The sequence below is a fragment of the Labeo rohita genome, chromosome 6, assembly GCF_022985175.1.
Source record: "Labeo rohita strain BAU-BD-2019 chromosome 6, IGBB_LRoh.1.0, whole genome shotgun sequence".
Taxonomy (NCBI): domain Eukaryota; kingdom Metazoa; phylum Chordata; class Actinopteri; order Cypriniformes; family Cyprinidae; genus Labeo; species Labeo rohita.
This window is the reverse complement of record NC_066874.1, coordinates 569,990-585,992: the sequence shown is the minus strand read 5'-3', so window position 1 is coordinate 585,992 and position 16,003 is coordinate 569,990. Positions and strand designations below refer to the sequence as shown.

Genomic DNA, 16,003 nt, shown 5'->3' with positions numbered 1-16,003 from the left:
TGCTATGTTAGGGGACCCCTATAGTAAACCTTGTGAGGACATTTGTTGGTCCCCATGAAGAAACAAGCTTTTAAATCACACAGAATGAATGTTTTGAAAATCTAAAAATGCCTGTAGTTTTGTGTGACGGGTAGGTTTAGGTATGTGATTAGGGTAAGGGGATAGAAAATACAGTTTGCAAAGTAGAAAAAGCATTACGCCTATGGGATGAACCCATAATGATAGGAATACCAGCGTGTGTGTATGTGTGTGTGGGATGTCTCTCTCTCTCTCTCTCTGTACCTGAAACACAGTGACGATCGCCCACAGCAGAGAGTCAAAGTTCTTCCTGTCCGGGACCGTGTCTCCAGTGTCCGTCTTCAGGCTGAACTTGCAGCCAAATATATGCATTCCCAAAATACTGCAGACACAAAGGCAGAGAGAGAGACGTGTGATTCAAAAATACTCTCTACGGTCTAATAGCATTAGTCTCAAACTGACACGCACCTGAAGATGAAGATGAAAAGCATCAGCAGCATGCAGAATGTGGCCACATTGTCCATCGTCTTCATCAGAACCACCAGCTGTCTGCGCAGCGCCGGCATGAACCGAACCAGCTTCAGGACACGCAGCAAGCGGAAGGTGCGGAGCACCGAGAGACCGCCGTCAGACTGACCCACGATCTCACACACGCTGCGATTGGGACGCTCATTAGTGAAAGCACTTCTGTTGTTATGCACAAACATCTGTTATTTGATTAATCAATTTGTTTTAAGTTTAGTGAAATGATTCTATCACGCACGTCACACAATAAAATTTTATTTTGAAGCTGTATCTTTAAAACTACAGGCTAGTGTGTTGATAAAAGCATGATTATGTTTGCTTGGTGATACAAACTAAGACTGAGAGTTGAGCTAAAGTCAGTAAGATTTGCACTTTTATTCATCAAGGATGCATTCGATTGATCAAAAGTGACAGTAAAGACACTGATAAAGTTACAAAAGATCTTTATTTCATTCTGTGTTTCATTGTACAAATATTTTACATTATTATTGGTTTTACAATATTTTTGATCAAATAAATGCAGCCTTGGTGAGCAGAAGTTTTTTCTTTTTTTTTTCAAAATATTAAAAAAAGAGGGTGTTTGGTCATTACCTGATGATCACGATGATCCCATCAAAGATGTTGTATGGATTGCGCAGGTAATTAAAGCAGCCAAATGCTGTGAGCTTGAGGATCATCTCCAGAGCAAACATACTGGTGAAGACGATGTTACAGATCTCCAGAACATTAGTGAGCTCCTCTGGCTGAACACACGCAGAATGAGAACATGAAATGCATCATTAACTGAAATAATGAACAGAAACAATGATGAGACCCAAGATTCTCATCAACTCAACCTCATGTTCTTCAGCTCATTCAAGAATCACTGGAAGAACACATAGACAGCCGAATTACCTGATATTCAGCAGGTTAGTGCTGGTTTTGTGCTGGGCTTTAGCTAACATCATTACATCTATATAAAAACCACTGCATTTATGAGACGTGCGTGTTTGACCTGCTCATGGTGCTCTATGCCCATGCTGATGGTGTTGATGAGGATGGCCACCATGATTCCTCTGTTGAAGTATTTGCTCTCCACGATGCCCCACAGTTTGACCCTTATCTCCATCCACAGCTCTCGGCTCTGCCTCTGACAGACCCCCTCTGCTCTCTGACACCTGTCCGTCTCCTCGGCGGCATCCTCCTCTGTCTGCTGATTGGCTGCTGAGGCAGCAGGTGTGGCTCCATCTGCAATGCATTGACAGAAGAGCTCAGAGCTGCATCCATCCATCCATTATTTCATCCCCTTCCTCTTCTCCTCACCATGTTGTTGGAGGCTCTTTTCTCCTCCATTGATGTTTGTCTTCTCATGTATCTGCTCTGGTGGTTTGCAGCAGAGCGTCCTGAAGAAGGCAGCTGTGCGTCGGCGCGCCTTGCGGAGGACGTGGCAGACAAGCTGGAAGATCTCCTCATAGCAGTCGCCAGGTTCGGCCAGCGTGCTGGAGGACAGACAGGCGGCTCGCTGCTCCTGCATCAGCTGATGCTCACGCTGTTTGGTCTCTGAAAACTGAGTCGCTATGACGACCAAACACAGGTTTATCATGAAGAACGAGCCGACCTGTGGAGTTACGCAAAGATTCAGAGAGAGAAGCATACTCCTCACTGCAAACACCTAACTGTCTCACTCCAAACAAACTTTTCACTGCATTCACACTGCAAATATGCTCCTGTCTCACTGTATTGCAAGCACACTTCTGACTGTAAACATGCAGCCAGTCTCACTAAGCACACACAGCTTACTGTCCACCCCTCTCCCCCAAATACTCACTCATCTCACTGCAAACACTCTTCTCATGTTTCACTGCAAACATTCACTCATTTCCTTGCAAACACAGTCATCTTACTGCAAACACTCACTCTTCTTGTTTCACTGCAAACACTCACTCATCTCATTGTAAACACTCACTCTTCTCACTGCAAACACTCACACACTTATCTCACTGCAAACACAAATACTCATCTCACTGCAACTGCCCATCTCACCATCTCATATTCTCACTGCAAAAGCACACTCTTCTCACTTGTTTCACTGCAAACACTCACTCTTCTCACTGCAAACACTTTTCTCACTTGTTTCACTGTAAATATTCACTCATCTCATTATAAACACTCACTCTTCTCACTGCAAACACTCATCATAAACACACTTATCTCACTGTAAACACACAAATACTCATCTCACAGCAACCACCCATCTCACTTGTTTCACTGTAAACATTCACTCAACTTACTGCAAATACTCATCTTACTTGTTGCACTGTAAACATTAACTCATCTTGCAAACTAATCTCACTGCAAATACCCACATCTCATTGCAAGCACTCACTCATCTTACTGCAAACACATTGCAAACACTTATCTCACTTGTTTCACTGCAAACATCAACTCATCTCACTGCAAACACTGCAAATCACTCGCCTCACTGCAAACTCACCTAGTGCAAACTCATCTCACTGCAAACAATCATCTCTCCACAAACACTCATCTAACTGCAGACACTCAGATATTATTTCACAGCATACACAACCCCTTCTCATTTCAAACACCTGTCTCACTGCAAACACACACCTGACAGAACAGGTAGAACCATATACAGGATTATTATGGGATGTCCAGATTAAGCAAAAGGAATGCAACATGCCAAGTCTCATAGGAATACATGCATCTATTGAGGATAAACGCATTCATAAACGGGTAAAAGAATATCAAACAGGCCTGAAGCACCAATGATATCAACAAAATGAATCATCAGCACATCAAATAAAACACTCCATATTGTTCTTTTAGAATAGACTCATAAATCTGTGTGAGTTTGTGTGTGTGTTTGTATACTTACTATAATCAACAGAATAAAGTAGATAAAATTGTAGAATGAGTGAGCATCCATGACGTAATACATGATTTCCACCCAGCCCTCCAGAGTAATAACCTAAACACACCATCATTTGCAGAAAAACATTTCACAGTTCTTTGGTAAAAAAGTTTGCTTCCAATAAGTTCACATTAAACACAAAGAACATCAATCAGCTGGATGACTGTTTTCAAAAGTTCTACGGTGGAAATGTGTCTCCAGCAGATACCTGAAATATGACGATCCAGGCGTATCCGATGTTGTCAAAGTTGATGGCTCCTTTGTGCGGGTTTCTGTGTCCGGTGTGGCAGCGGGTGTAGTATCTGTTCCAGTTGACACAGAGCCCGGGGGACGGCGGCGCTGGCGTTGAGGAAGGGCTCGGTCACGAGGCCCAGCGCCTGATGGTGCAGGAGATCATCCACGTCCAGACAGCATTGATGTCCCGCCACACGCCGCGCCGGCACGTCACTGCACGCCATGATGCCGTTATCCTGCGGCAGAGAGCAGATGAAGGGCTTCTCGTCCTCCTCATCGGGGGGAGTAGTACGGAGCAGGGAGTGCCACACCTGTTGAGCTGTGAGAAAGTGGAAGTAGATTAACACATTATAAATATACTGCAAACAACAAGCTTTTTTTCTTTGTATTTTTGTATCTGTAAATCAAAACCCAGCTAACGGGACATTCTCACACCTTTCACTAACATTTTTAAAATGTTATACAAATGTTAGGACAAAACTTTCTTAAATTAAAGTTTATAGAAAGTTCTTACAACTTTATTACAGTTTTTCTTGATTGCTAAAACACTATAACCAGTCTTTTGAACTAAAATTTCAAAACCATAATGCCATTTTTCAAAAAGCACACCCATTTCCCTGAACTATAAACACTATTCCCCTGCTTTAACACATGAGTCAGATTTGGTGAACTGTTACTGCAAAACTCTACACACAAATCCCTACATTTCTCAGTGCTTACACCATGTGATCATTTAGAAAGCACTAGCATTCAATATTGTTCACTCGAGTCTGCAAAGTTTGAGCTCAATTAGCACACAATTACCCAAGTGGAAACACTAGGAGTCAAAATCTATCACACACCAATCAGAACCTTCGATGGAGATAAAAGTGCCAAAGTCAGCTTAGTTTGGTGCATTTCTCAGATCAGAAATGAAATTCTCAAAACTACTTGTTCAACCTCCACATCATCTAGTCACTTGTGCACATTGTGCAATTTTTTTTTAACAAGTTGCGTTTGCTTTGGTATATTCATGCAGCTGATTATGCAGCTGATTTGTCTGCGGTTTTCATGTTGCTATAGTCTTTCCCCTCCAAACATCAAGTCATTAGCTCATTGTATATGTCTTTGCAGTAAATGCTACATTTTTGATCTAGCTGTCAAGCATATTCTACACATTTCTATTAGACTTTTTGTAAATTTGCCATGAATTGTTCAAGTGAATACTGACTTTCACTAATGTAGAGACTACAGATCAACCGATGATAAAGCAGTTCTCTGAAATAGCTCAAAGGTACATCTCAACATCTCATGAACCTTCAGTTGGGAAGCATATATAGACAGAGGACAACACAGGAGTTACAAATTCTGGACTTTCTAATTTATATTTTGGCCTTTGCCCATATTTCTCTTTTCTATTTCACAATGACTTTGTAATGTATTTATATTTTATTTCTTTTTTTTTATGTTGATTTTTTTTTGTCAGACCACTAGTAAAAGTGTAACTGTGTATCCTATCTGGTCTTTTTCAATCAATATCCCGCATACAGTAATATGCAATTTCGAAGACAAAGAATAGGAGGTGAAAGAGGAAGAGGAGGAGAAGAAGGAGGAGGACGACGACAACAACATGGAAGAGAAATAGGAAGGGCAAGGGCAAGAAAACAAGCAGTCTTCTATATTTTAGCTGATGCGTGCCAGGGTTATAACCAATTAGAGTGTGATGTTGAGGAGGTTGTTTGGCCTGTCCCAGACCAAAGACATGGATGCTGGGGTAGAATAATTATTTTTGTTGTTGTTTGCTGTTTTGTGCTGTACTCTACAGTACAATAAATTAAGGATTAAAACACTTGCAAATGCATACATTTGTTGTATTCATCATTTTTTTTTTCCAAGCAACAGTTATTACCAGTTTTCGTAGTATTGTTTTCAACTGATCTCATCAGTGTGTAAAACTGTGTTGTAGTGTGTGTGTTTTTGAGGGTTTGTGTGTCATGTCTAAGAGAAAAGTTTGTTTTTTTCAGCAAGATTGAGTTGTTTTGAGTGGAGAGCTTCATTTTGACCTGAATATAGTAAGTTCGGAGAATTGAGTTAGAAGTTACGGATTTGTGTTTAGAGTTTCGCAAAAGCGAGGCATAATTTCAAGAAATGTGTTTAAGCAATTGAGAAAAACTGTAATATTTGATGAATGTTCTCATACTGTTACGAGAAAATGTTCTTTGATCAAATTTCTTGATGTCATTATGATATTATTTGTATCTGAATGTTCTACAAAAAGTTTTTGTGACCTTTAAATAACATTCTAATAATGACAAGAAAAGTGGACATTTTAATGTTCTTCTCTATTGAATAATCATTATATATTGGGTGAAAAAGCTGTAGATTGTTGATAGAAAAGTTTTTGTGACTTTTAAATAACATTCTAATCATGACATTTTAACATTCTTGGAATATCAAAAATAAAAGTTTAAATAATGTTATATTTTGGGTGCAAAAAATTGTAGAATGTTTGCAAAATGTTTCTGTAACCTATAAACAACAATGCAATCATGACAAGAAAACTGGACATTTCAATGCTTTTTATAACCTAAATGTTACACCAAGAATTGCATTTGCTTAAAAAGCAAAAGGAAATAGAAATTAAAAGTAAAATTAAGTCTTGTTTTCTGAAAAAAATATATCAAAATGAAGTTTAAAGGTGCTTTAAAATGTTCTTCACAGCAATGCCATAGAAGAACCATTTTTGTTCCACAAAGAACTATTCAGTCAAAGGTTCTTTAAAGAACCATCTCTTTCTCACCTTTTTAATAATCTGAAGAACCTTTTTTCGCCACAAAGAACCTTTTGAGAAACAGAAAGGTTCTTCAGTTGTTAAAGGTTCTTTATGGAACCATTTAGACAAAAAAGGTTCTTCTATGGCATCTCGAAGCACCTTTATTTTTAAGAGTGCCTGTATGAAACATCTCCCAACTGATTTGGGAAAACTCTACATTTAATAACATGAAAGCATAAAAACACACAACACACAAAAAGATGGGGTAAAACAACAAATTTTTTTCAAACATTTTTTTCACAAGCTTATTACAGTTTGTTCTGGGTTTGTCGTCAGAAATTTAGAAAGGTGCACAATTCATTTCTGGAACAGCTGTTGATTTAAGAGACTAAAGATTCTCCCTACATAGGCTGCTCACTAGGTTTTGGAACAGAGCCACAGCCTTTATCACGTATGTGTTTACACTGATTTAGAGTATATCTCTGACATATAAGGACCAACATTCAGGAGCGCAGAAACGCACACAGATGGTTTAACAGAGCTCAGAGGGTCAAAGGTTTTATTGGCGCTCGTCTCTATGATCATAAAGGCGACATTTAGACGCTTTTAATAAACTAAAGAGCACATCAGTGCAAACGCACAGATCAAACACTGAGAGCAAATGAAATGATATTTCAGAAGATTACAGAGGACAAACATCATCAAAGAGAAGCTGAGCGTTGATTCATCTATCAGCGGTGCGGCGCTCAGAGCCGCTGGATAACCAGACACTGCGGAGCTGATGACAATACAGATCTGTAGAATCAGCTGTAACAACCTGTAACAACCAGCACGCTCCAAAACAGCAGATCACCAATCAATAAACCCACTGCACGCCTGATCGAATTCTGAGTTACATACACTACCATGCAATACTTTGGGTCAGTAAGATTTTTTTAAGACGTTAGTTTTTTACTCAGCAAGCGTGCGTTAAGTTGACCGTGTCAAACGTGTCAGTAAAGACATTCATAATGTTACAAAAGCTACTTTGCATTATTTTCTAATTTTTTACTGAATTATTTATCACAAATGGCATTATTAGAACAACAGTTTCATCTTTGGATAAAAGCATCACTTTGCATAAAAGCATCTGCTAAATGAATCAATGTAAATGAATGAGAAGAGATTCCAAATGATACTGAACATCAGTTATTTACTGATGACCTACAGATAATCAGAAATGTTTGTTGAGCAGCAAATCAGCATATTAGCATGATTTCTGGAGAATCAAATGACACTGAAGACTGGAGTAATGATGCTGAAAATTCAGCTTTGATCACAGAAATAAATGACATTTTAACAGATATTCACATAGAAAACAGCTATTTTTCATTGTAATAATATTTAACAATTTGTTTTTGATAAAATGAATGCAGCCCTGAAAAAGACTTTTTAAAAACATTTTAAAAATCCTACTGAACCCAAACTTTTGAAAAGAAGTGCATTTATCAGAGATTTTCTGCTCAGCACTGTCGGGGTTCAGGTTCTGTTTGTGATCTCTGCTGGAATCCAGCTGCTTTCTGAGCTTCAGCATCACTGAGGACAGTCAGTCATTATTAAAGCCGCTCTGAGCTGCTGTTCTCCAGCGTGTTGGGTTCAGTGGGCTCTGCTAAAGACCGATGGGACAGAGATGTGTTAAAAATAGAGCAGAAATAAAACAGGAGATTAGAGATCTGCAGGAGACTGGAGGGAACGTGGGAACACAACACTACCAAGATGAAGTACGTTCTTGTCCAAGACGTCTCAGACAAGACTCACAATAGAGCTGAAGAGCTCTACTTAAAGGAACAGTTCACCCAAAAATGAAGATTTTGGCTTTTGTCTTCGCAAAACGTTAACCGATTTATTGTGATGTTTTTTATTAGCTCTCATTCTGACGGCACCCATTCACTGCAGAGGATCCACTGGTGAGACAGTGATGCAATGACACATTACTCCAAACCTGATGAACAAACAAACTCATCCTAATCTTGGACAGCCTGATGCTGAGCACATTTTCATTTTTGGAACCATTCCCTTAAAGTTGCAATTAAAAACAAGTAGCGACAGATCTTTTCTCCTGCACTGGCAGAGTACTAATGCTAATAAACGTCACTAACGTTAATAAATAGATCATTATTGGATAGTGTTACCAAACAATGACAGATAGACACAGTTGAATCATTCACTATAACATGCATTCAGAAAATAGATGGGGAGAATTTTCATTTCATGCCGACTTCGCTCTGCAAAGGAGCTGTTCATCCTAGATTGATGTTCTTCCCCTCCAGCAGATGTCTTCATCAGTCTTCATCAGGTCCTGTTTCAGATGTGTGTCGTGAACTACAGGTGCGACTGACCTCACAGTCACGCTGAAGTGTTTATTCTGGAGACTCCGTGGAACACACACCGTCCATTATCACGGCCGCCACATACGTGACATAACAAGGTCAGAGCTATAATTCTCCCAGCAGCCCCTGCTGCGCGCCATCACTCATCACACGGAGGAACATTAGAGGAACCAGAGAGAGAGACTGGGAATCTCACATTTCACCCCAGAATCAACAGAAAGAAATATGAAAGCATAATTTACCATTTTTAGGATCATTAAAGTCAAGCCAAATTTATATGTATAGTGTTTTTCACAAAACGCATCATTTCAAAACAGCTTTACAGAAAATCATGATGTTAATGTGTATAATATCTCAGTATCTTCATGCCTTATAGTTGCATTTATCAGATCACAGCTGAATGTTAATAAAGTTTGCGTTCACATATGCGCACATGAATTATTCACAATAAAATCAAATGGCATGCATTTCCCAAACACACAAGCTTATTGATTTTCTAAATGCATGTTATTGATCTTATTGTAAATGAATCATTAGTGCATTTGTTTCTTTTTTTATTGTTTTGATCTCATAATTTTTAATTAAAATATCAATACTGGATCTAGTGAAAGAAAATAATCAACGCATGACAGACTTCTATATATGACATATATTCTGCATAAACTACATTCTTTACTAATAATCAAATGCAAGCTCACATTTAGATCCACCTACATCCAATCAACCACCAATGCACAGAATCGAATACTGCCCTGTTGTTTTTTTTTTTTTTTTTTTTTTTTAATAATCTGTGGCATTCAGATGTAAATTATAATACAAAAGAAAGACCACCAGCCAAAAGTAGTTCTACAATCCATGAAACTGTATTTTGTATTTTTTTTTTTTTTTTAACCTAATTTTTTAACCTTTTTCTTGAGACACAAACAGATGACGGACTCGATCGTTAACAATGCTCAGTTTCTCTGAAGCAGCTCTGTACCGCTGGATGCTCCGTGAACTCTAGTGAGGGATCTGCAGTGCGCTCTAATGAGGGAACATCACAACAGCTTCACAAATGTCTCAAAAGGCTCAATAAACACTCTTGATGACACAGATGAAGACCAGAAATATTTAGCATGAGCATCAACACTAAGGTTCAAACCCCAGAAGAGCCTTCAGAGACGTGCGGTTCACCGCTGGAGATCAGAGAGTAATTACATAAAGCAGAAACTCACAATCCATCAGAAACCAGAAAGAAAGAAGATCCAGACCACAAGCTAAAGGATGAAAACCAGCACTGGAGAACTTGCTGATCATGTTTCTAGTTTCTAGTCTAGAGGTGTTTGTGCTTTCAGACTAGCAAATAGTCACTTTAGTCTGGTCACACACCAATTCCACTGTTAACTAACTAGTTAGTTATTATGACTTTTGCCTCAAACTCCTAATTAATGCTAATTCATAGTTAGGTAGTCGTTAAGTTTAGTTAAAGAGTAGATTTGGTTATGTACAATATGTGCTTTAAAAAAACCTAATAAACAATCAGTATTCCAGTAATATACATGTTAATAAGCAACTAGTTAATAATGAGAACTGGTCCCTAAACTACAGTGTTACCAACCTTTTTTTCCATTCCTGAGATGACACTAAACAACTGTGACTATATCAACACACAATATCAGTGATGACAAGACAAGACTAAAATGTAGCCTAAAAAATAAAAACTCTCCAAAACTTTTCTGCATTCATATTCTTCAACAACAACAAAAAGAGAATTTTCTTGCTTGCCGTTGCCAGCTGCCTAGAGTTTATATCCCCCAATCAGAGCTTCTCTCTTAACAGGACCCATTTTCTGCTAAATTTATCTTCTCAATCTGGCAACCATTACCATAAACTCTTTCTACATTAGAGAAAAAGCGCTGATGATCAGAAAACAAATATGCAAGCTGGAGTTCAGCGATATCCATTAAGATATTCTGCTCAAATATTAGTGTCATACAGCCAGTATGTGTTCATTCACACAGCTGTTTGCGCTGTTTACTGCCACTAAATCTGCCATCGAACCTTCTCATGATGAAATGTAATAAATCCAAACATGATCTTGCCTGTATCGTATCTGACTGAGGTTGAATAAATGCATTTACGCACCTCTGTTCCACAATACAAAGGATTTTGTTGTTGTTTTAATACATAAAGACATGAATAAATTTGAAATCACTGGAATTAATATTAGGAAGCATTTGAGGGAAGTTTTCAAAATGTCAGGAGTGTTTATGTTTCTGATAATAAATTAAATCAGGAAACTAGATGAGGTCAAACACAGCATGTGAGTCAACGGTCTCTTGATTTGCGCTCACGAGTGAAAGTGCAATAATTCTGATGGCATTTCACAAATTACAACAATCATGGTCAGTAAATGTGATTATAATTGTGAGTAAAATAACTGTCATTATCAGTTTAACCATGCAGCTTGACTAAAATGTGTTTTGACTAAAACCCCTAAAACAGGACAGGTTGGCTAAATATGACACAGAACTAAGACCACATTAAACTCAGCTGACAGAATGAAGACTAGTTTGGACTCACAGGGTGAAGTTCTCCTCCGGATAGCAGCGGTTGCGCAGAAGTCCCGCCCACAGCTGCACGCCGATGATGCCGAAGATGAAGAAGACGAAGAAGCACAGCAGCAGCACGTTCCCCAACATCGGCAGTGTGTCCAGCAGCAGATTCACCAGGATCCTCATGCCTGACACACACACACACACACACACACACATAACAAACAAAACACCACAATAAACACAAAACACACATCAACCTGCCCTTCACAAGCCAATCAGAGTGAAAGATCTCAGATCCTCTGACCAAATCAAGCCATCAGCGCTGGATCAGAAGGTTTTTCGTCTCTAGTTCAGCTTTACTTCCTTCACTAATACTGCAATACACCTTAAATTCTTAAACTGGATTCCTTGAGTTACGCCTTCGCATGCAAACAAACAGCAGACGAGCTGCGTTCGGGACAAACTTTCTAGGAGCAGAACTTTCTGACATGCAAACGATGTGAGAACCTCTGAAGGTGTTTCTGACTGACGTTCCTCCTCTGATCTCCTCACTAACTGCTCCACGCTCACTCAGATGTTTTCCTGTAGTTTGGAGGTCTAGTCGTCAAAGGTGTGTTTTCAGTGCGCTGCGAGCACATGCAGGTGCATCTAAATAACGAGCAAGTCACATCCGTCGCACTCACACTCACTCCAGCCCGACTGAAGAAACTTCACTGAGAGTTTGGGAGTTTGGGAGACACCTCACTGTAAAATGACAGATCATAAAAAAATGACAGATCGTTTGGCTGGAATGATCCGACATGGGTTCATCTGATGGAGAAACGCCTCGCTCTGCTCCGGAAAGTCCAAATGAAAGGTTGACAACTCATTTTATTTGCATGATGTGATGAATTCACGGTCCATATGGGAAAACATCACACAGATGTCTGAATCTCTGAGTCAAACTCACCGGCCGTGTTTGTGTTTATAAATCTGTTTTGTGAAACAGTTCTGAATGACTCGGCGGTGTGTTCAAAACTTCAACACAATCAATACTCATCAATTGAGCCGAAATGTGTTTTAGGTGTGCTGGGACACACAAACGCCGATATTGTGTGCCTGCTTCGTACTTTGGGGACTCCTTTGTTCTCTATTACTTTTTAACTCATTTTACAAAATTTGGAAATGTTTTTACTGCACCTACTCATCACATTGGAAAAAAGTTGTTAAAAAAAAATCAATTTTTATCTTAGATTTACTAGAAAGGCAAATTACATTGCAGTCTTGTTTTCTGAGAAAATGTTCAAAATGAAGTGAGTTCATGATTTAAAAAAAGTCAATAGAGTCAGAAAAATCAACTTAATTCAAAGGAAAAACAGGTTTTAATATTGCATTGACAGATATTTGTTGTTGGTTTAAGCATAAACTCACTTTTTGTTCAATCTTTCAGAAAACAATAAACATATTTTGATTTAAGGATATCTGGATATTTATATTGAAAAACAAAAAAAGAGGATGATATTCACTTTTTGCATTGCAATTTATGAATTTTAGAGCTTTTAAGGCCTCAGTTTGTGAAAATGTGGAATAAGACCGTTTAAGGTGTGCAGAAACCCTGATAAAAACACCACAAGTTTGTGGAATGTCTTCATTTATTGCCTGATTCATGTTATTTTCTCCTGCTTTCATCATGCTATTGGTTCATCTTCAGTAACGTCTCTGTAGGTCCGGTGTTAAATCCAGCGTGTCTCATCAGCTAATGGTTTCTCAGCAGATCCTCAGGAGGGTTTGAGTCTCTTGTCAGCCTGACGCCCATGAACCCTTCATGATTCAGCGCTGATGAATCACTCACAATCAGCTGAAACACAGTCACATTTGATTCCACACAGCAAAAATGAGCTGAAATCAGACTCACTGGGGACTCTGTTGATGGCTTTGAGCGGCCGCAGGACTCTCACCGTCCGGATGGCCGTCAGGTTGATGTTCTGGAGGTCTAGTGAATACTCCACCACCCTGAACACACACACACACACACACACACACACACACACATTATAAACACACAGTAAGTCTGATACAGTACAGGTGGCATTTTATACATTTGCTCCTCAGTGCTGCTTGTTCTGAAGCTCCTCAAAGCACACGCATCTGGTTGGATGATCTCTAACAGCTGATCATACGCTCAACATATTTACTGTACATGCATGCAGACACACACGTGTCAGAGCTGATGCTCATTAAAGATCTCCATCTGTCCTGCATTTACACTGATCAGGAGATCTGCTATCATACAGAACACAGACTAGGCACAAATAAAACACACACACTCAGCCTAACTGAAAATCACACGCACATATTCAGTGCCAAATGCATCAGTGTAATCTGTGTATTTCAGTCACTGCAGATCAAAACACAGACAGCACGCTATCTGTAGGTCTGAGAAACATTAGCGCTGTAAAACCACAAAATAAACATTGCAATAACGTCAAAGATTTTTTGGTAACACTTTACTGAAAGCGTTTAGGTATAATGCATTGTAAAGGGTTATTAACGGGTATATTGCATTATAATTATTTACAATGTGCATTGTAATGCATTATATCTTGTCATTAATAATTATAACCGAATTTGAAATGCACAGTGTAACAATAATTGATTGCTATAATGTATTAACTGTGCTTGCATGTACAATGCATTATAAAGGTGCATTAGAAGGCATAATTAAAACATTAAAAGTACATTTATAATGCATTATACATAAAGGCTTTATGTGTTACTGGTTTTTAAATGTTTTTGAAAGAAGTCTCCTCTGCTCACCAAGGCTGTATTTATTTGATCAAAAATACAGTAAAATTGTAAAATTATGAAAAATTATTACAAATTAAAATAGCTTGTTTTCGTTGAAATTAATATCTGTTGAAATGTTATTTATTTCTGTGATCAAAGCTGAATTTTCAGCTCCAGTCTTAAGTGTCACATGATCCTTCAGAAATCATTCTAATATGCTGATTTATTATCAGTGTTGAAAACAGTTGCGCTGCTTAATATTTTTGTAACCTGTGATACTTTGTTTCTGGATTGTTTGATCAATAAAATGATTATTTAAAATAGACAGGTTTTCATATATATATATATATATATATATATATACACACACACTGTTTAAAAGTTTGGGATTAGTACATTTTTATTCTTTCTTTTTTGAAAGAAATGTATACTTTTATTCACCAAGGATGTGATAAAGTAATAAAAAAAAAAAAAAAAAAAAAAAGGATCACAGGTTTCAAAAAATATTAAGCAGTACAACTGTTTTCCAACATTGATAATTCCTAATAATAAATCAGCATATTACAAAGATTTCTGAAGAATCATATGACACTTAAGACTGGAGTAAGCAAATTCGGCTTTGCATCACAGGAATAAATTATATTTTGAAGTATATTAAAATAAAAACCATTATTTCATATTGTAATAACATTTTGCAATATTACTGTTTTTTCTGTAGTTTTGATCAAATATATGCAGTCTCGATGAGCATTAGAGACTTCTTTAAAAAAAACAAAAAAAACAAAACAAAACACATTACAAGTCTTACTGATCCTTTTGAGTGGCAATGTATTTTACACTGTTAACAGCATCACTGTTCCTGAATAGAGAAACTCTAGAGCTCCTGAAACACTTCTGATCTGAACTGAGCGCGTTGAGTTACTAACCCACATCACGCTTCATCAGCTCAGCAGTTCAGGAATCAAAGCTGTGTAATGGGTTTGTTTGAGCACTGAACTGAAGAGCGTCACAGCTACTGCTCAACGTCAAGAACTGTCTGAAAGCTGTGTGTGTGTGTGTGTGTGTGTGAGATCACAGAGTCTCACCCGGCCATCACGATGAAGAAGTCCAGTCTGTTCCATGTGTCTCCCAGATAACAGCGCCGGCCGAAGATCCCCAGAGCCACCATCTTCACCACCATCTCCAGCGCAAAGAAGATGTAGATGAAGGCGTCGAAGGCCTGAGAGACAGAGAAATCAGATGTGTGATTAAATCAATTGACATCAACCAAGTTTAATGTTCAGCTAATTAACATGAAGCTCTGATGATGAGTCTCTAGATGACGCTGATGATCTGGAATCGTCCGAGCGCCTGTGTTTGAATATCAGATCTGAAGCGCATGCTTAACGGGTTAGTTAACATGCTGAAACCTCACGAGATCAGAAAGAGCTGATCAACGAACCGAGCGGCTCATTAACAGGCTTCTGCTGGAGTCTGAAACGAATGCTGATGAAATACGGTTCCTCAGACTGACCTGCAGGATCTGGCAGCGTTCGGAGGAGCAGTCGATGTTCTCACAGGGCTGGTACATCCCCAACGTCACACAGTTCAGCAGGATCACCATCATACTGACACGCTCGAACCACGTAACCCAGTTAAGGAGAACTCAATAGTGCTCAATGCAATGATTGTGTGATTACAGCACATACAAAGAGAAACGTCAGCACAACCAATAAACCAACACACTCTGTCATCATAAACCACTAGAGAGATGAACATTGATATATGCATATAACATCAATTCATATCCTATTACAGATTAATTATTGCATTAAACGACTTGCATTCACAAGTTCAGGGTCAAAAACATTTCATTTTTTGAATGAAGTGACTATTTTTATTCATCAAGGAC

At 38.5% G+C, this 16,003-nt stretch overlaps 1 protein-coding gene across 1 annotated transcript in view; it reads right to left on the bottom strand.

Annotated features, from left to right (window-relative positions):
- Positions 1 to 15,732, bottom strand: part of LOC127166296 (voltage-dependent T-type calcium channel subunit alpha-1I-like) — a 53,895-nt gene extending 38,163 nt beyond the window's left edge. Inside the window, 13 exon segments of the mRNA XM_051111451.1 lie at positions 283 to 400; positions 487 to 672; positions 1,135 to 1,286; positions 1,538 to 1,770; positions 1,846 to 2,140; positions 3,419 to 3,511; positions 3,663 to 3,791; positions 3,793 to 3,969; positions 3,971 to 4,007; positions 11,372 to 11,531; positions 13,241 to 13,338; positions 15,198 to 15,331; positions 15,626 to 15,732. Coding sequence (XP_050967408.1) covers positions 283 to 400; positions 487 to 672; positions 1,135 to 1,286; positions 1,538 to 1,770; positions 1,846 to 2,140; positions 3,419 to 3,511; positions 3,663 to 3,791; positions 3,793 to 3,969; positions 3,971 to 4,007; positions 11,372 to 11,531; positions 13,241 to 13,338; positions 15,198 to 15,331; positions 15,626 to 15,718 — 1,905 coding nt within the window. The 5' untranslated portion in view covers positions 15,719 to 15,732.
- Between the last annotated feature and the right edge of the window lie 271 nt (positions 15,733 to 16,003).